Consider the following 23,098-nt stretch of genomic DNA (forward strand, 5'->3'; position numbering starts at 1 on the left):
ATTTGAAGACATTTTTATTATACCCACTAAGCAGTAAGTTTTTGTCCATGTTTAAAAATAAGTGGAAGCATACCTGCTACTTTGCTCGACGTCGCATGTAACTCTTTGCTATGATGAGATGTCCCTTGGCCTGATTGAACTTTGTTATTTATAATTGTTGGTTTGTACATAAAAGGTTTGAATTATTATCTTTCCCAGTAGGAAATTCTGCAATCTGACCAACCCCTTTTCTATTTAGCATATCTCCAAAAAATCATTAGCCCTTCAGGATTCATTGTACCAGTGATTGTTTGTTCAGGTCGGATTACACTTAAGATGGAAGGAGAAGTGTTTAACTGTTATTTAATTATAGTATATACATAGAAAAGGAAAACAAGAATTGTAAAAAAAAGTATGGACACTACAACAGACCACACGTACCACCAATACCAGACTTCTGTATGTATGTGCCTGTCCCAAGTCAGGAGCCTGTAATTCAGTGGTTGTCGTTTGTTTATGTGTTACATATTTGTTTTTCGTTCATTTTTTGTACATACATTAGGCCGTTAGTTTTCTCGTTTGGATTGTTTTACATTGTCATTTCGGGGCCTTTTATAGCTGACTGTGGTGTATGGGCTTTGGTTCATTGTTGAAGGCCGTACGGTGACCTATAGTTGTTAATTTCTGTGTCATTTTGGTCTCTTATGGAGAGTTGTCTCATTGGCAATCATACCACATCTTCTTTTTTATATTCTCCTATTATAGATAAATTCAGTTACATCAAGGGTGCTTTTTAAAGGTTTATATCAGTCCAACTTGGGGGTCTATATGTCGAAACAATAATAAACTATTGTTTTTAGCAGCAATAACTTCTATATGTTTGGTATTATACACCTTTTATTACCGATCTGAGAATATCCGTGGTTATTGAAAGCGAGTTCAAAGCCAATAAAATCTCGCCATCTTCTATAAGACACCAGAATAATATTTATTGTGACCTATTCCATGTTGTGACATTTTTGACGGATTCTGAATTCGCATGGCGGTTGATGCATGCATAACAGAGGACGTTTTACCTGTCCACGCACACGGTTTCGCTTGGTTCATGATTTGCGGGACAGTTTGTTATTTTTTTTTTAGCTTTTAAAGTTAACACAAGAACTCTGAATGATTTTATTTCTTATTTTCAATACTTTTTCTGTTTGGTTTAGCCACTAATGAATTTTGTGATGATGAGACTACTTGAATTACTCTTATTACTAGTCGTATTAAAAAAGAGGTAGAGACAATTTTCCCAGAATTATCACACAAGGACCATTTGCAAAAAGTCCTTCAATATTTACGTTAATTCACAGTATGTGTATTTTGAGGTTCTAGCAGTTTCATGATTGATTTTCAAATAAGTGACCAAGTAATAAATGCCTCAGTGTAGCTCAAACCCGTAATGTTGGCATCCTTTGGCAGTTTTTGTATGCATTTTTACAAAAGAAATGTTGGAAGTAAAGCTACATATTGTCTTTCTGGTACACATCATTTCATTTTCAGTGACATCATTCACACTTTGATGCAAACTTATACAAATGCAATTTCGTATTAAAATAACATTTACAACATGCAGTGCTAAATTATATTTTGATTATATCAAAATATGTAACTGATTAAAATTGTTAACAATTGTTTAAGTATATTAGTTCTTATAGTTGCTAACTTCTATGTCATTTGGTCTCTGGTGGAGAGTTGTCTCATTGGCAATCATACCACATCTTCTTATTTTTATATATAGACTCTTTAATATTCAAATTCTAGTAGAATTTGATAACGTTAAGATTTTGAGTGTGTGAGAGAAACAAATACATTGGCTTTCTATCTCTAATTTAGTAGGAATTTGTAAAATGGAATTACTTGCTGACAGCTATGACAGAAAATCGATCTGAGTGGTTCGGTTGAGTATTTCCTTAGGGCTGACTGAGAAATCCCATATTGTTCCTTTCGTTTAGTTATCCATTTTTAAATATCCTCTGTTTGTAGTCCGTCTTAATGCTTTATATGTACTTTGAGTGTCAGCTTTGTGAATGAGTCCCCGTTTTTCTATCTATATTTTTTTTATTTTTTTTTTAGTAAACATTCCTTAACTTGACGAACAATTAGCCAGCGAACAATTAGGGTGTATAACTAAAAACCACAATTTCACATAAGACAATCACGTTTTTTTTTTACCCATTAAACGATGCGCCAATGTCTCCTCTACAACACCTATATTGTCGTTGCCCGTCACAATCTCTTTAAATTGGTCCCAAATTTACTTTTAATGCCCTAACTCCTTATCTCATTTTGTCAATTTCACAATTTCAGTTTTTTAACCGTAACTTCAGATTTTCGAACATAAACCTCTCTGGAGATTTTCTGAAACGATGCGCCAATGTCTTCTTTACAACACCTATATTGTCGTTGCCCGTCACAATCTCTATGAATTGGTTCAACATTAACGTTTAGTGCCCTACCCCCCTAATCTCATTTTGTCAATTTCAACGGTTTTTTTACCGTAACTTCAGATTTTCGAACATAAACCACTCTGGAGATTTTCCTAAACGATGCGGCAATGTCTCCTCTAAAAAACCTATAGAGCCTGTAATAATCTATTCAAATTGGTCAAAAATTAACTTAAAATGTCCTATACCCTAATTTCATTTTGTTAATTTTAGTTTTTTCTACCACAATTTAACATTTTCGAACATAAACCACTCTGGAGATTTTCCTAAACGATGCGGCTCTATCTCCTCTTAAACACCTATATAGTCGTAACCTGTCACAATCTCTATTAATCGGACCAAACAACGTAAAGTGCAACCCCATTCCCTAAAAATGCATTGTGTCAATGTGTTACCTTATGGTCATTGTAATCCAGCTGTCTATTGAATGCCTTATGTGGATTTATTTAGTTAGGAAAGAAAAGCTTTGTATTCTTTATATATGAAGTATGGTTTCCATTTTGTTTTAAGTTAGTTTTTTGTTTTTGTTTAAGATTGTATGTATTCTCATAATTGTTCGCTAGCTCGAAAAAACGTGATTGCCTTATATAATATAGTAGTTTTTAGATATACCTCCTAATTGTTCGCTAGCTAATTGTTCGCTAGCTTGAGGCAGGTCATTCCTTAATATGTTAAATTATTTTCATTGGTCTAATGTGCTCTCGTTCTACCCATTCGATTTTACAATAACAGTAGTTTATATGTCATGCCCATGTTTTCTTCTGAAAATAACAATAGAAGGGCATCATATAAGATAAGTTAGAATATTAAGGAATACTTTGCTGAATATATAAAACACAAAAAATAGATATGGCCGGAAAAAGAGAGTCCCGATTCCCCGGCCGAGCGCCTGTGCTTTTTTGTATGCTAGGGTTAATAGTATGCTGTTTTTTTATTATAATTTCTTTGCATGCATAAGTGCTTGTTTTACTTGTTACTGTACTGGACGAAAACTTCTCAAAAATCGCAATTACTTCTTTTAACCAGAGACATATATATACACATGTGTATATATGTCTCTGTTTTAACGTAGGCTCAGAATATAGTTTAAACAACTGGATGTGGTCAAAATTAATATATAAATACAGTCATTATTTTTGAATTGTTTAATTTTTGTATGCCATTTTTTTCTATTTCTTATATTTTTTGTCCATTATTCTCCAATAGCACCCCATTATTCTCAGGCTATTTTTTATTTTTTGGCTTATTATCTCTATTCTTTATTTTTGATCTATTTTTATTATTATTATTATTTATTAAATGTGACTATTACACTAGCATTGATAGTTTATTTTCCTCCTTTATTCTGTATTGGTTGCCCATTATTTTATATTCTGTAAACCCCATCCGGACCCTCACTACGTTTTTTTTTTTGTGATATACGGAAATAACAACCTTATCCCGATTTGTTTTGGTCTCTATTTATTACTACTGGTTCCAAGTTATGGACAACTAAGGTACCAGAACATCGAAAAGAGCTCTACCTAATTTGTATTTTTCTTTTTCAATTCCTGAGAGAGAGGTAAAGAAACTTCAAAGTAAATGCTACCTTTGTGTAATACTGTATCAGAGCATAACTCATTTAAAGTTATTTCTTACCATAAAGAGCAAACTGATAGTTTACCAACATTAAAATCATTTCAAGTAAGGTCATACCCGGAACAGTTGTCCAGATAATCTATCAGCCAGTACAGTTGCTGCAGCCATACTTGCCAACCTCTGACAATGAAAAATCATTGACATGTCAAAAAGCGTGTGAAAACGCGTGTTGTAGATACGGACTTTTTAAAATGAACATTGTACAAATTTGTTAATATAAAAAAAACAATATTCTACTGTAAACTTTTATTGCATTCAACAGTGGCCTATCTTTGCTGATTTCATAACAACATTACTAGGCAAATATTCAAAATAACTGCCAGTTTGGTTACATTAACATGATTACAAGGCACACAATATATCTTATTCTGTGTACATTAGCCTCCTTTAAGTAGGAGCACCTCCGAATGAAGTATATACCCTTAATGCATTATTAAATTTTTAATCACATTGTAAATATGTACAACACATGCATTGAGTTCTGTTCTGAATTCAGTGTAAATTTCTTTATAACTGAAAATGCTCTCTAACAGTCAGAATTGTTATTTGGCAAAACTAAAATAGCTTTAACGTTTAAATAGCAAGCTTTGAAAGAATGTCATGTCATGTTTTTTTTTTGCCATTAAAAATGTCATCTACGTCTGCCATTGCTCCCCACAAATTATATATGTTGCTATTGTCTGGTCAAAACTGGGTAGTTCATTAGAAGACAGCTGGTACTCGGAGAACTGATCCAACAGTTCTGTGATATTCCCTTCCCATATGGCCTGTGGAAATCTGTTGGCTAGAAACTGAAAAAGAAAAATATTTTATAATTTGAATACCATTGAATGCTTTATCAAATAGTACATCCTCTCACACATGTTGTTATGATTGATAATGTTTGCAGATGATCCACTATAAATATGAGAGTAACATAGGGTGCACAATACATTGTTCGGCCCTCGATCACTTTCTTTTGATTCATTTTAACATGGACTCCCAACTTTTTTGGTACATACACACGTATCGTTTTCGCTTAGCACTCTGCTCTTTAGATGACAGTACAGTTCCAGAAAGTGACCTCTTACTGCTGGACATTTCCCCAAAGTGAATTTGAGAGAAAGAAGTCACAAAATCTTAAAACCTACTTACAAACTTACCTGAAGTGAAGGGCTTTTGTTGTTCGTCCATATCTTAAATAAACAATGGCGACTCGACAATTACTTTGAAATTCTTGGTATTTATCGTCTATTAATGAAAACAACCGTGAATCGCGATCTCACTAACGACCAAAAAATCAAAACAACGAAAAAGCGTGTAAAGTGACGAAAAGCGTGTACACGCCATGTGACAAAATTCTCGCATGTAAACAGTTGAAAAAGCGTGTATTACACGCGAATATCATGTGAGTTGGCAACTATGGCTGCAGCCTCCATAGAGGTTTTAAGGGATAACCTTAACGTTAGCACACAGGGTCCAGATGTCGTTAGTTTTGATGGTTTGAATAACAATTTTTTTTCAATATTCATAAACAAAACTACTTTTTTCAAAGTTTTAATAAAGTTTAAATATCACTTGTTTTTCCATTGGATCACAGCACAAATGTTTCTTACATGATGTCTTCTTCTTGAAACGGAACTTGTCAGAAAAAAAATTTCTTATATAGCAGAATCATCAATTTGTTGAAGGAGGCTATTATCCAATAGAAACAGAAACATCTGTGTTCGCCTTATATGAGTAGCCCAACAGGACTTAAAGCATGGAAATAAAACCTTGCGAACAGGTTTGGCCTTTGATATTGCAAAATTTAAAGTCTGCAAAAATCACCTACATGTACTTTATAGTATATCATACATGTACATAAACCTAAACTTATTTATTTTAGTTACAACTTACATGTACATCATATAGATTGCTTAATGTTTATTCTAATTTTTTCAGATAACCTCAGAATAATGTAGTCACAAAATCAAGACATTATGGGTAAAATAAGTAAGATAGTTGTATGTGGTCACACAGGTGTCGGCAAGACTGCTGCCATAGAACAACTTATTTTTGGTAACCATGTCATTGGAACTGTAAGTCATAGTGGTTACAGATATTTGCAACATGTAATAAGAAATGTAGTTGAATAGAGTGTGATTGATTAAGTTATTTCAGAAGTAAAGATTTTAGGTTTATCTCTGATAAAAGGAAAAAAATAAGAAATTTATAAAAAAAAAATAATGAAGATGGTCAAGACAAACAAAAAGACAAATAAATATTCACATGTAATTTTTACACAGACAATACTGTAAACTAAATTTTGAGTATAACTCACATTAAAAACTGAGGTATATATGCTACTCCAAAAGTGTATTCTGCATTTATGAATTATAGTTTACTAGCCCATATGGTCATGTGAGCTATTGTCATAACTGCATCTATCATCATGCTGTCTTAACTGTATTGTCATAACATTATGTCTACATAAATTAGGCATCTGAACCAAACTAGACAGGAATAATACATGGCTGGTCCTTAATACTAAAAAGTTATCATTGCATTCAAATCAGCTGAAAAACATGGCCGACAGACTGAGAGGCAATCTTAGATTTTGATTGGCCAATTTTAAGAACTCTTCTCAAGAAAAAACCAAGGCCAAAAATGCTTTGAATCTGCATGGGATAAATGGAAGACAAACTGCAAACAATACTTGCTGAATGTTGATTGAATCATTAATGGCACAAGTTCTGATCGAAACATTATGGAAAGTCACATTTTTATATTGTTGTCTAGAACTACTTTGTCAGCTTGGAAGGGGTGATGAATAAAGTTCCTCTACAAATTAATCTCATTAGGTTCCACATGTTTTACTTTTAAGATATCTTGTGATTGAGATTTTTCTGTCTCTTCTCCAAAAGCTTTTAGAAATTGATTAAATATAAATCCTTATTGAATGTTTTTGCCATTATATGACATTTTATCTGCTATGGATGTGACTGTCTCAATAAATTTTAAATCCTATTCAACATATCTTTCTTTTTATGTAGCCAATGCACCCAACAATTGAAGATATATACACAGCTATGATAGAAACCGATAGAGGGGTTAAAGAAAAAGTCAGAATATATGATATTGGAGGATTGGTAAGATCTTTTATTGTACAGTCCAAACTGTAATAAAGTGGAAGTCTAAGGGACCCAACATAACTATTTAACTTATCAGACATTCAAGTCAAAGGGGGTTGTGAGTTATTTTATGTTTACCTGCTTTAATATTAAACCTTTTATTGCCAACCAGTGGTGTTCAGGGGGAGTTTTAATATTGAACCATATATTGCCAACCAGTGATGTTCATGAGTAGTTTTAAATTTTCAATCACCTGCATCAATAGTGTACATAAGAAAAATAATTTATTTCATAAAAACAATATAGAGCCTAAAAAGTATACATCTGATGTGTACAAAGATAATTTGATATCTAATACTGAAGTAATTGTTGAACAAAACAAATAGTTTGATATGTATGTATTATACTAAACATTCTCCTTTAATGCTACAATGTATCTGATGAGATCCAGTATTAATCTTTTTAAATAACTTTTATCAGTTAATCATAATATAATAATCTGTCATTCTAACATTATGAGCATTTCCAGTACTCTTTTCATTGTATGTTATTTTAAACACTACCATCATAGCTCAGAGAAGCATCAGATACCAACTTTGTCTTGTTATGAAATGAAATCAACATTTGATGAACTTCATGTGTCCAAAGCACTTTTCTGGATTTACCATCATCAGGAACACTCAAAGCCAAATATTTGAAAGCCAAGGATGTATAAGAACCGAAACAGTTGAAGAACTATATGACCAAAAAGGACCCTAAATAATAGCCAAATCCATCTAAGGTCAACTTTGCCTGAGGGAGTTGAAACCTCAGTTTCTTTATAATTTATAAATTTATAAACAGACACCATATTAATTATCAGTAAGTTCAGGACATTATAATTAGTTGTATTTAGCCAATGGATATATGGTTTGTCTGTTAACCGTAAGAAGATACATGTACAGTAAAGAGAGATTACTAAATTGTACAGACTTGCATATAATATACCTATTTTAAAAGCCTAGCACATTTAAACTCAGGTCTACCTTTTTTGAAGAACAAATAATAGTTTACTTATATTTTGCAGAACAAATAATAGTTTACTTATATTTTGCAGAACAAATAATAGTTTACTTATATTTTGCAGAACAAATAATAGTTTACTCATATTTTGCAGAACAAATAATAGTTTACTCATATTTTGCAGAACAAATAATAGTTTACTCATATTTTACAGAACAAATAATAGTTTACTCATATTTTGCAGAACAAATAATAGTTTACTCATATTTTACAGAACAAATAATAGTTTACTCATATTTTGCAGAACAAATAATAGTTTACTCATATTTTGCAGAACAAATAATAGTTTACTCATATTTTACAGAACAAATAATAGTTTACTCATATTTTGCAGAACAAATAATAGTTTACTCATATTTTGCAGAACAAATAATAGTTTACTCATATTTTACAGAACAAATAATAGTTTACTCATATTTTACAGAACAAATAATAGTTTACTCATATTTTACAGAACAAATAATAGTTTACTCATATTTTGGAGAACAAATAATAGTTTACTCATATTTTACAGAACAAATAATAGTTTACTCATATTTTACAGAACAATGTTGTACAAGTAAAAATACAAATGTATTGAAACTTACTTTTTACTTTCCACAGGAAGGCAGTAAAGTAGATTTACCAAGACATTACTTTAGTTTCCCTGATGTAAGTATCCAAGACTGTTCCTAATGTATCTTTAGAGTGTTCAGTGTTTTTATATCTGACAGTAGCAATCATTATTGATTGGGTCACCTGTTCTGACATACCATTAGTTGGTAATATGCTAACACATACCCTGGTAGTCAATTCATGAGGTATGTATTCTTTTCTTTTTGAATTATAATTGCTAAATTTTTGTGTGATTTTCATTACTTTACATCTTTATTCAAAATTTAATTTTGTGTTGGACTTTTCATGAAATGCCATCCTCTCTGCTCAATAATAAACCATAACAAATTTTCTGTCTCTACCAAACATACCCATCAACCTATTCTACAAGACCTATTTTATTCATTCCTTTGCATGAAATGTTTACCACTGGACATTGTATTATTTAAAAGAAGAAAATTTCCACGCATAAAATATTTGCCACTGGACATAATGTTATTACAAAATAGAAACACATTACAGACTAATTGGTATTGTCTGAACGAATGATTTTACAAATAGACTTCATATATTGTATTCCAGTCATGTTTGCAACACTTATTTTTGTGTTTTAGTCAAGCCGTACATGATCATGTCTCTAATGATATCAGGATCTAGATTATAATTATCATACAAAAAATGTATGATAGTGGCAGATCTAGTGCAAAGGATCAGAACAAATTTCATTTCAATCCAGAAATCATACCTAATTGTCATAAAATGCTGGTTGATTCACATTTTCCTTGTATATTATCTTCATACAACAACCTCCTTTTTTCATTTCAAAAGCTACTCATTCTTACCCAATAGGTAAAACTGTGTAATAATCAGTTGCATTAACATTATTTTTACAGGGATTTGTATTGTTTTATGATGTGACCAGTTGGGAATCATTTCAAAAATTAGAAAAAATTAAGAAAGATATTGACAAGTACAAAGATAAAAGGGAGGTAAGCCATAGATATCATCTTGAGTTGTAGATTGTTAATGTGACCTTTTACTGTTTATGAGATTGTTTTTAAAAGAAAAAATACAAAATAAAAAGATAACAAGATTCACTGAAAATACCAGACAGAACAACCACATCAACCATCAACACCTGACCTCCAAAAATACCAAACAATTCAACCACCAACACCAGACTGCTCCAAAAAATACCAGACAGAACAACCACATCAACCATCAACACCTGACTTCTCCAAAAATACCAGACAGTACAACCACATCAACCATCAACACCTGACTTCTAAAAAAATACCAAAAAGTACAACCACATCAACCATCAACACCTGACTTCTCAAAAAATACCAGACAGTACAACCTCATCAACCAACAACACCTAACTTCTGAAAAAATACCAGACAGTACAACCACATCAACCAACAACACCTGACTTCTCAAAAAAATACCAGAAAGTACAACCACATCAACCAACAACACCTGACTTCTCAAAAAATACCAGACAGAACAACCACATCAACCAACAACACCTGACTTCTAAAAAAATACCAGAAAGTACAACCACATCAACCATCAACACCTGACTGCTCCAAAAATACCGGACAGTACAACCTCATCAACCAACAACACCTGACTTCTCAAAAAATACCAGACAGTACAACCACATCAACCAAGAACACCTGACTTCTCAAAAAAATACCAGAAAGTACAACCACATCAACCATCAACACCTGACTGCTCCAAAAATACCGGACAGTACAACCTCATCAACCAACAACACCTGACTTCACAAAAAATACCAGACAGTACAACCACATCAACCAACAACACCAGACTTCTAAAAAAAAACCAGAAAGTACAACTACATCAACCAACAACACCTGACTTCTCCAAAAATACCAGACAGTACAACCACATCAACCAACAACACCTGACTTCTCAAAAAATAGCAGACAGTTCAACAACATCAACCATTAACACCTGACTTCTCAAAAAATACCAGACAGTACAACCACATCAACCATCAACACCTGACTTCTAAAAAAATAGCAGACAGTTCAACCACATCAACCATTAACACCTGACTGCTCCAAAAATACCAGACAGTACAACTACATCAACCCTCAACACCTGACTTCTCAAAACATACCAGACAGTACAACCACATCAACCAACAACACCTGCCTGCTCCAAAAATACCAGATAGTACAACTACATCAACCATCAACACCTGACTTCTCAAAACATACCAGACAGTACAACCACATCAACCAACAACACCTGCCTGCTCCAAAAATACCAGATAGTACAACCATGTCAACCAACAACACCTAACTTCTCCAAAAATACCAGACAGTAGGTCCGAGTACACAGTTATTTCGTAGTGCATTTCTTTTAGACAATAAATGGAAATTAAAAAAATCCCACCTGCGCTTTCTCAATAATATTTTTACAGTGTGTTGTACTACTTTTGGGACAAATTATATCAAAATTATAGAAAACTTCATCGGCTCTAACTCAAAATATGGACAATTTCATGCTAAAGGGGTCTTCAAATCTTTTGACAGCTTCCGATGTGCTAATTTTTAACATTTTTCAGCTGGACCAAATCACTACTTTACTTTAAAATTCATGACCCAAATTTTTTTACAGTGTCATTTCACCCCCCTACTTACTATTTGAGTCATAAAACATGGAGAAATAAATTCGGAAGGGGTATAAAAAAAATCGACAAGTAACACACTGTCCACACTAGGGACTATATTCGTGGACAACGAAAATCAAAGGACGATAACTGTGTACCCGGACCTAATAGGGTAGAAAAAGTTGACCAATCTTAATGAAACTTGGTATGACTAAAGCTTATTAAATTATAAGACTGCTTACAAAGTTTCATGGCAATAGGATATATATTATAGACAATATGACTAATTCTATATTGAACTTTGAGTGTTAAATTTAGACGTTAAAATTGAAAATTTTCAACTATCAACAATTGAGGCTTAAAAAATTAAAATATTGCAAAAAAATACTTTTGAAATGCCTTAATATATAATATATTATGTATTAAAAGCAATAGAGTACTCATTTGATTCATCAGACTTATCATAATTATTAAAAAGTCAAATTTATATGAGCCTGTGGCTAAAAATGGAGGTTTTCCAATGAAGGGGGGCCTTACATGAAGATGTAATATTTTCCAGCAATTTTAAATTTGTAAAGCTTTTTGGTTATAAATAATCCTTACATATGTATTTAATGTACTTTAAATGGAAAGAAAACTTACAAATAACATATCACACTAGCTTAAAAGGGTCTTAGGCCAAGTAAGACTGAAAATAATTTAGGGTCAATTTAGGCCGTATCACATATTTACATTTAAAAATGCATATTGAAGCTATATGAAATAAAATTTTGTGTCTTTTCTATCATTTCTATACTCAGGTGACATGATACAATAAATCTGAGCACAAAAAGACTCTTGCATTCAACTTTTTTTGCAGACAGTATGGTCTGATACAAAGATTTTTCACTTTTTAGTGAAAAACATGCATGCAATTTTAGTCTCAACAGGCTTATATTTGAACCACTTGCTATCCTACAGAAGAAAAGAAAGGTATTATGTGACATAAAACAGGTACAAAAGACATTGTTAAGTGCTTTTTATACAAATTTAGTGAGGTCTTTATAATGGACTTCAACTTTTATGTTCCAAGCTCCTCACATTTAACTTGATCCAAACAGGGCGTTAGACGAGGATCATATATACAACACATTTTGCGCATATTGTCTGAGATAATCTTCTTTTCTGTAGATTCAGAGTTCACAAATGAGTAATACAACTGGATTGAAACATAGAAACACAAATATTGACACATAAAAACCTGTCAGATAGAAAGTCAGAATGCCACTTATGCATCAAAATTGAAAAAGCTATGAAATGCTTATTTTGACCATAAAATGCCAAAATTGGTAATTTTTGCAGAAATTCTATCAAATAAAAGTTTAAATCCTTTAGTTTTATGCTATTTGATAAATTGACACCATCAAATCATTCAGGGAAGTTGCCAAAGTACAGATTCTATATTTCCTGATTTCACCTCTTAGGTCCGAGTACACAGTTATTTCGTAGTGCATTTCTTTTAGACAATAAATGGAAATTAAAAAAATCCCACCTGCGCTTTCTGAATAATATTTTTACAGTGTGTTGTACTACTTTTGGGACAAATTATATCAAAATTATAGAAAACTTCATCGGCTCTAACTCAAAATATGGACAATTTCATGCTAAAGGGGTCTTCAAATCTTTTGACAGCTTCCGATGTGCTAATTTTTAACATTTTTCAGCTGGACCAAATCACTACTTTACTTTAAAATTCATGACCCAAATTTTTTTACAGTGTCATTTCACCCCCCTACTTACTATTTGAGTCATAAAACATGGAGAAATAAATTCGGAAGGGGTATAAAAAAAATCGACAAGTAACACACTGTCCACACTAGGGACTATATTCGTGGACAACGAAAATCAAAGGACGATAACTGTGTACCCGGACCAGTACAACCACACCAACCAACAACACCTGACTTCTCAAAAAATACCAGACAGTACAACCACGTCAACCACGTCAACACCTAACTTCTCCAAAAATACCAGACAGTACAACTACATCAACCATCAACACCTGACTGCTCCAAAAAATACCAGACAGTACAACCACGTCAACCAACAACACCTAACTTCTCAAAAAATACCAGACAGTACAACTACATCAACCATCAACACCTGACTGCTCCAAAAAATACCAGACAGTACAACTACATCAACCATCAACACCTGACTGCTCCAAAAAATACCAGACAGTACAACCACGTCAACCAACAACACCTAACTTCTCAAAAAATACCAGACAGTACAACTACATCAACCATCAACACCTGACTGCTCCAAAAAATACCAGACAGTACAACTACATCAACCATCAACACCTGACTTCACAAAAAATACCAGACAGTACAACCACATCAACCATCAACACCTGACTTCTCCAAAAATACCAGACAGTACAACCACATCAACCATCAACACCTGACTTCTAAAAAAATACCAGACAGTACAACCACATCAACCATCAACACCTGACTTCTCAAAAAATACCAGACAGTACAACCACATCAACCATCAACACCTAACTTCTCCAAAAATACCAGACAGTACAACTACATCAACCATCAACACCTGACTGCTCCAAAAAATACCAGACAGTACAACCACGTCAACCAACAACACCTAACTTCTCCAAAAATAGCAGACAGTACAACTACATCAACCATCAACACCTGACTGCTCCAAAAAATACCAGACAGTACAACTACATCAACCATCAACACCTGACTGCTCCAAAAAATACCAGACAGTACAACCACGGCAACCAACAACACCTGACTGCTCAAAAAATACCAGACAGTACAACTACATCAACCATCAACACCTGACTTCACAAAAAATACCAGACAGTACAACCACATCAACCAACAACACCTGACTTCTTCAAAAATACCAGACAGTACAACCACATCAACCATTAACACCTGACTTCTTCAAAAATACCAGACAGTACAACCACATCAACCATCAACACCTGACTTCTCCAAAAATACCAGACATAACAACCACATCAACCATCAACACCTGACCTCCAAAAATACCAAACAATTCAACCACCAACACCAGATTGCTCCAAAAAAATACCAGACAGAACAACCACATCAACCATCAACACCTGACTTCACAAAAAATACCAGACAGTACAACCACATCAAGCAACAACACCTGACTTCTTCAAAAATACCAGACAGTACAACCACATCAACCATTAACACATGACTTCTCCCAAAATACCAGACAGTACAACCACATCAACCATCAACACCTGACTTCTCCAAAAATACCAGACATTACAACCACATCAACCATCAACACCTGACTTCACAAAAAATACCAGACAGTACAACCACATCAACCATCAACACCTGACTGCTAAAAAAATACCAGACAGTACAACCACATCAACCAACAACACCTGACTTCTAAAAAAATACCAGACAGTACAACCACATCAACCAACAACACCTGACTGCTCCAAAAATACCAGACAGTACAACCACATCAACCATCAACACCTGACTTCTCCAAAAATACCAGACAGTACAACCACATCAACCATCAACACCTGACTGCTCAAAAAATACCAGACAGTACAACCACATCAACCATCAACACCTGACTGCTCCAAAAATACCAGACAGTACAACCACATCAACCATCAACACCTGACTGCTCCAAAAATACCAGACAGTACAACCACATCAACCATCAACACCTGACTGCTCCAAAAATACCAGACAGTACAACCACATCAACCATCAACACCTGACTTCTAAAAAAATACCAGACAGTACAACCACATCAACCATCAACACCTGACTTCTAAAAAAATACCAGACAGTACAACCACATCAACCATCAACACCTGACTGCTCCAAAAATACCAGACAGTACAACCACATCAACCAACAACACCTGACTGCTCCAAAAATACCAGACAGTACAACCACATCAACCATCAACACCTGACATCTCCAAAAATACCAGACAGTACAACCACATCAACCAACAACACCTGACTTCTCAAAAAATACCAGACAGTACAACCACATCAACCAACAACACCTGACTTCTAAAAAAATACCAGACAGTACAACCACATCAACCAACAACACCTGACTTCTAAAAAAATACCAGACAGTACAACCACATCAACCAACAACACCCGACTTCTTAAAAAATACCAGACAGTACAACCACATCAACCATCAACACCTGACTTCTTTAAAAAATACCAGACAGTACAACCACATCAACCAACAACACCCGACTTCTTAAAAAATACCAGACAGTACAACCACATCAACCAACAACACCTGACTTCACAAAAAATACCAGACAGTACAACCACATCAACCATCAACACCTGACTGCTCCAAAAATACCAGAAAGTATAACCACATCAACCATCAACACCTGACTTCTAAAAAAATACCAGACAGTACAACCACATCAACCATCAACACCTGACTTCTAAAAAAATTCCAGACAGTACAACCACATCAACCATCAACACCTGACCTAAAAAAATACCAGACAGTACAACTACATCAACCAACAACACCGGACTTCTAAAACAATACCAAACAGTACAACTACATCAACCAACAACACCTGACTGCTCCAAAAATACCAGACAGTATAACCACATCAACCATAAACACCTGACTTCTAAAAAAATACCAGACAGTACAACCACATCAACCAACAACACCTGACTTCTCAAAAACCAGACAGTACAACCACATCAACCATCAACACCTGACTTCTAAAAAAATACCAGACAGTACAACCACATCAACCAACAACACCTGACTTCTAAAAAAATACTATACAGTACCGCTTCATCAACCAACAACACCTGACTTCTCCAAAAATACCAGACAGTACAACCACATCAACCATCAACACCTGACTTCTCCAAAAATACCAGACATCATTTTAACTACTCATGCAAAATGTGTAGTATGGATAGTTTTAACCTTGCATACAAAGTAAAAAACATATGTTGACAATACTACGATAATGACTACTTATGACCTTATTTATATCTTTTGCAGGTACACATTGTTGTCATTGGTAACAAGACAGAAGAAGAAACTAGACAAGTAGATTTTTCTACAGCACAAGCATGGGCTACAAAGGAGAAAGGTATTGTTTCAGTTGTAATAATAGGGAAATATTCAATTGATATTAACTAGCAGTAGGTATCTAAAATAGAATAATTGGTGACCAGAAGGGCTTGTGTGAGTTATTGTTATTACATGGTATCTGTTGTGACTATATTACAATCACCTCTCTGTCAGTGTGTTCTTTTATCTAACAAATATTTTGTGACACTTTTCTCAGGAACTACAAAAACAGAACTACATGAACTAAATGTTTTGTCCAGCAGCTTGGCAGTGAAGAGTTGTTACATGTGATCACTTTTCGGATCGTCAGACTTCTACTTCCTGTTTGCCAATACTTTGAATTGGCAATATGTTGATTGATGCATATATTTTTCCAGTACTTGTGAAAAGATTGACTTCACATTTGGTCAGCAACTCAACAATAATGAGTTGTAACATGTGTGCATTTATCTGTCAGACACCTACTTTCTGTTTTCTGATACTTGGAATTAAGAGTGGGGTTAGGCTAAGCTAGAAAAGGCATGCATTCTTGTGTTAATTACAGATAATATAAGCTTTTATTATGATAATACCGGTATGATCTGAAGCATTGGTCCAGACATTTATATTTGTTTAAATTTCATTACATAAAGACTTGTTGAAACTGAAGTTCAAAAGAAATATTATTTTGTGCTTAGAATTTTTTCTGTAAGATTATTAGATCAGTAACACTTTAGAAGGTGGTTCATGGTAAAAACAATTATGGGCAAAATAATGATGTCTATGTTTATTACAGTGAGACTATGGGAAGCCTCAGTCCAGACCAGACAATCTTTACTAGAACCTTTTGTACATCTAACATCAATGATAACCAAGCCACCAGGTCAGTTCATTGTATATTAGAAGTTTGAAAAGTTAAAAAAAATATATTTTATTGTACAAATTATCAATACAATTTATGTATATTTAGTCTTTATTTGTATGAATTGCATATTAGAATAAGGAAATGAAAGATATTTGAAAATGATATTATTTTTGTCTTTGTTAAATTTTGTGATTAATTGGAACCACTAAAATTGAATCTATGATATTTCTTTTTTAGTTGTATTATTATTGGCACATCTGATTTCCATTAAGATTATTTTGCCCTACCCCCTCAGTCATGGTCAATTAATAAGTCAGTGATATTTGATATGCAGTTGTATTGGCATTGGCACATCTCATTTCCATTAAGATTATTTTGCCCTACCCCCTCAGTCATGGTCAATTAATAAGTCAGTGATATTTGATATGCAGTTGTATTGGCATTGGCACATCTGATTTCCATTAAGATTATTTTGCCCTACCCCCTCAGTCATGGTCAATTAATAAGTCAGTGATATTTGATATGCAGTTGTATTGGCATTGGCACATCTCATTTCCATTAAGATTATTTTGCCCTACCCCCTCAGTCATGGTCAATTAATAAGTCAGTGATATTTGATATGCAGTTGTATTGGCATTGGCACATCTCATTTCCATTAAGATTATTTTGCCCTACCCCCTCAGTCATGGTCAATTAATAAGTCAGTGATATTTGATATGCAGTTGTATTGGCATTGGCACATCTCATTTCCATTAAGATTATTTTGCCCTACCCCCTCAGTCATGGTCAATTAATAAGTCAGTGATATTTGATATGCAGTTGTATTGGCATTGGCACATCTCATTTCCATTAAGATTATTTTGCCCTACCCCCTCAGTCATGGTCAATTAATAAGTCAGTGATATTTGATATGCAGTTGTATTGGCATTGGCACATCTCATTTCCATTAAGATTATTTTGCCCTACCCCCTCAGTCAGGGTCAATTAATAAGTCAGTGATATTTGATATGCAGTTGTATTGGCATTGGCACATCTCATTTCCATTAAGATTATTTTGCCCTACCCCCTCAGTCAGGGTCAATTAATAAGTCAGTGATATTTGATATGCAGTTGTATTGGCATTGGCACATCTCATTTCCATTAAGATTATTTTGCCCTACCCCCTCAGTCAGGGTCAATTAATAAGTCAGTGATATTTGATATGCAGTTGTATTGGCATTGGCACATCTCATTTCCATTAAGATTATTTTGCCCTACCCCCTCAGTCAGGGTCAATTAATAAGTCAGTGATATTTGATATGCAGTTGTATTGGCATTGGCACATCTCATTTCCATTAAGATTATTTTGCCCTACCCCCTCAGTCAGGGTCAATTAATAAGTCAGTGATATTTGATATGCAGTTGTATTGGCATTGGCACATCTCATTTCCATTAAGATTATTTTGCCCTACCCCCTCAGTCAGGGTCAATTAATAAGTCAGTGATATTTGATATGCAGTTGTATTGGCATTGGCACATCTCATTTCCATTAAGATTATTTTGCCCTACCCCCTCAGTCATGGTCAATTAATAAGTCAGTGATATTTGATATGCAGTTGTATTGGCATTGGCACATCTCATTTCCATTAAGATTATTTTGCCCTACCCCCTCAGTCATGGTCAATTAATAAGTCAGTGATATTTGATATGCAGTTGTATTGGCATTGGCACATCTCATTTCCATTAAGATTATTTTGCCCTACCCCCTCAGTCATGGTCAATTAATAAGTCAGTGATATTTGATATGCAGTTGTATTGGCATTGGCACATCTCATTTCCATTAAGATTATTTTGCCCTACCCCCTCAGTCATGGTCAATTAATAAGTCAGTGATATTTGATATGCAGTTGTATTGGCATTGGCACATCTCATTTCCATTAAGATTATTTTGCCCTACCCCCTCAGTCAGGGTCAATTAATAAGTCAGTGATATTTGATATGCAGTTGTATTGGCATTGGCACATCTCATTTCCATTAAGATTATTTTGCCCTACCCCCTCAGTCATGGTCAATTAATAAGTCAGTGATATTTGATATGCAGTTGTATTGGCATTGGCACATCTCATTTCCATTAAGATTATTTTGCCCTACCCCCTCAGTCAGGGTCAATTAATAAGTCAGTGATATTTGATATGCAGTTGTATTGGCATTGGCACATCTCATTTCCATTAAGATTATTTTGCCCTACCCCCTCAGTCATGGTCAATTAATAAGTCAGTGATATTTGATATGCAGTTGTATTGGCATTGGCACATCTCATTTCCATTAAGATTATTTTGCCCTACCCCCTCAGTCATGGTCAATTAATAAGTCAGTGATATTTGATATGCAGTTGTATTGGCATTGGCACATCTCATTTCCATTAAGATTATTTTGCCCTACCCCCTCAGTCATGGTCAATTAATAAGTCAGTGATATTTGATATGCAGTTGTATTGGCATTGGCACATCTCATTTCCATTAAGATTATTTTGCCCTACCCCCTCAGTCATGGTCAATTAATAAGTCAGTGATATTTGATATGCAGTTGTATTGGCATTGGCACATCTCATTTCCATTAAGATTATTTTGCCCTACCCCCTCAGTCATGGTCAATTAATAAGTCAGTGATATTTGATATGCAGTTGTATTGGCATTGGCACATCTCATTTCCATTAAGATTATTTTGCCCTACCCCCTCAGTCATGGTCAATTAATAAGTCAGTGATATTTGATATGCAGTTGTATTGGCATTGGCACATCTCATTTCCATTAAGATTATTTTGCCCTACCCCCTCAGTCATGGTCAATTAATAAGTCAGTGATATTTGATATGCAGTTGTATTGGCATTGGCACATCTCATTTCCATTAAGATTATTTTGCCCTACCCCCTCAGTCATGGTCAATTAATAAGTCAGTGATATTTGATATGCAGTTGTATTGGCATTGGCACATCTCATTTCCATTAAGATTATTTTGCCCTACCCCCTCAGTCATGGTCAATTAATAAGTCAGTGATATTTGATATGCAGTTGTATTGGCATTGGCACATCTCATTTCCATTAAGATTATTTTGCCCTACCCCCTCAGTCATGGTCAATTAATAAGTCAGTGATATTTGATATGCAGTTGTATTGGCATTGGCACATCTCATTTCCATTAAGATTATTTTGCCCTACCCCCTCAGTCATGGTCAATTAATAAGTCAGTGATATTTGATATGCAGTTGTATTGGCATTGGCACATCTCATTTCCATTAAGATTATTTTGCCCTACCCCCTCAGTCATGGTCAATTAATAAGTCAGTGATATTTGATATGCAGTTGTATTGGCATTGGCACATCTCATTTCCATTAAGATTATTTTGCCCTACCCCCTCAGTCATGGTCAATTAATAAGTCAGTGATATTTGATATGCAGTTGTATTGGCATTGGCACATCTCATTTCCATTAAGATTATTTTGCCCTACCCCCTCAGTCATGGTCAATTAATAAGTCAGTGATATTTGATATGCAGTTGTATTGGCATTGGCATATCTTATTTCCATAGAAATTACTTGTATAAAACATTGTGATAGTTGTTCGGTTGTATGAATGAAGTCGCGTACATTTCATTGATGAATTGGCATGGATGGACATGAACACGGAACGTGGATGCACTGATATGTTACATTATTGCCTAATATTTTCAAGCATCAAGTCCTGTCCATAATCTTAACAAATATTATGCTGTAAGATCAAAGAATGTAAGAATTGCAGATAAATGTGGAAAAGTTTTAAAATTGTATAATTCCTTTTTATGTCAGTCATATAGAATACCAGGATTGATTGATTGATGATTGCTTAACATCATTGGTGGCACTGATGTCAAATGTCCATCAGAAGCTTTTTGATTGCAAAAAAAAAAAAAAAAAAGAACTTGGATATGAGGAAATTATGAGTCACACCTGTGACCAATAGATAAATGTATTAGTTCCAGGTCACACAGCAGAGAACTTTTATTAATTTATTTCTTTTTCAGCTAAATCTACAATATTTCCTGGAAGAAAGTCAAGGTTAATGAATGTTGACCAGTAGATAATGGTAATATCAACCAGTTGACGAATACACAATTAACTGATTGCCTGAAGACCATATATTCTTAAAAAAAAAACACTGTATTTTACTGGCCAGCAACTGTATGATGTCATATTTTCTCTGTAAAATGAAATGTACTACAGACATTGGACTTTAAAGACTTCCAGATTTATGACATAAAGTAACATACAGATGTTATATTATGGAGATATTTGAAGCAGCTCAGTGATAACAGCGGTGTATACAGATGATTAAGAGATATACAGAGGTTTTCTTCTCACTACAGTTATAAGACAATAATTTAAAAAGAATGTAATAAGATTAGTAATTAATTTCCTAAGGAGGAGGTTTTATATCAAAGAGTTATTATCTGTCCCCTGAAATTGTAAAAAATTAGTGAAAGTATTCAAACATTCAAAACAATGGAAGAATTTTTTAAATACTTGAAAGATGTTAATAATTTTTACTTGTAGCCTTAAATTTGTCTGATTTTAATTTTTGTTTCAATATTTTATTTTCTCTAAGGTTTCTCCAAAAAAAAAAATTATACAAGTACATGTAATTTTTTTGACAAACCTTATATTCTCAAGTTTTGTTAAGTCTTGTCTTGGTTTGACTTATTTAATTAGAGTTCAAACTTATATCAAGAACTTTAAAAAGAACTGTGTAATGCACAGCACATGTTTAGTAAATTTAATTAGTTGTTCCCTGGAGGCTTGTAAATATGCAATGTTTGAAAATAACCACAAATCAGATTTCATTGTCCATGAAATTATACTTTAATGAATAGTTAAGACAACTTTTAAAGACAGTCAGTAAAATCTGTAAATAGATTAATGTAGTCTTTAGGAAACCAAAAAGAGATCAAAATATGACCCTTACTGATTATACAAGAGTGAAAATCTGGATGACTATGGGAGACAACTCTTCCACCAAAATAAGTTTCCTGTACTACATGTAGTAATTAAAATTTACTTGAACAAGTCAAGTAGTAAACCTGATTGACATTATTTTTGGAAAATAAGTATGAGCCAAGGCCTTACCCAAAAAGATATTTCACCCAAACAATTTTGTCCAAGACATCATGTAGCAAAATATCTTTTTGGTAAAACCTTATCGTTAAACTAATATTATTAACAAGATCTCAAATAAGGCTGTTTTGGCTGTTATTGCAGTTTTTCATTAAATGCAAGATGTTTGTAGCCCTTTATGCAAATATTTAAGATACAATTCAGAAAAAAAATGAATAATAATATGTCTTGTGAACATCATATGGATACTATTTGTAAGATTTATTATGTCTGTTGATTATGAATTGTAGGGACTAAAAAGGTATATGGCCTCATAATAACCTCCTTTTAATATGATTATTAGATTTTAATCAGTAGCCACTGTTTTGTTATATATATATGAAAAACTTAGTGCAATATAGATATATTTGTATATTATTTTGTATGACCCTATTTAAATTGTGTTGTTATAATGAAATAATTTATTGTATGCAA

The 23,098-nt window shown here is 33.7% G+C and overlaps 1 protein-coding gene across 2 annotated transcripts in view; it reads left to right on the forward strand.

Moving 5' to 3' along the window:
- LOC127702540 (NF-kappa-B inhibitor-interacting Ras-like protein 1) overlaps window positions 1-23,098 on the forward strand; it is a 44,300-nt gene extending 21,202 nt beyond the window's left edge. The window contains exons 1-8 of one of the 2 annotated variants that reach the window (XM_052206786.1): window positions 3,949-4,029; window positions 6,030-6,166; window positions 7,121-7,216; window positions 8,864-8,911; window positions 9,748-9,843; window positions 16,583-16,673; window positions 17,430-17,516; window positions 21,538-23,098. In XM_052206786.1, the coding sequence (XP_052062746.1) occupies window positions 6,068-6,166; window positions 7,121-7,216; window positions 8,864-8,911; window positions 9,748-9,843; window positions 16,583-16,673; window positions 17,430-17,516; window positions 21,538-21,593 (573 nt within the window). In that variant the 5' untranslated portion in view covers window positions 3,949-4,029; window positions 6,030-6,067 and the 3' untranslated portion in view covers window positions 21,594-23,098. Of the gene's footprint in view, window positions 1-3,948; window positions 4,030-6,029; window positions 6,167-7,120; window positions 7,217-8,863; window positions 8,912-9,747; window positions 9,844-16,582; window positions 16,674-17,429; window positions 17,517-21,537 lie in introns of those variants that run through there. The other variant, XM_052206785.1, reaches the window with a different exon arrangement.

This window comes from Mytilus californianus, unplaced genomic scaffold (genome assembly GCF_021869535.1).
Source record: "Mytilus californianus isolate M0D057914Y unplaced genomic scaffold, xbMytCali1.0.p SCAF_5, whole genome shotgun sequence".
NCBI classification, from domain to species: Eukaryota; Metazoa; Mollusca; class Bivalvia; order Mytilida; family Mytilidae; genus Mytilus; species Mytilus californianus.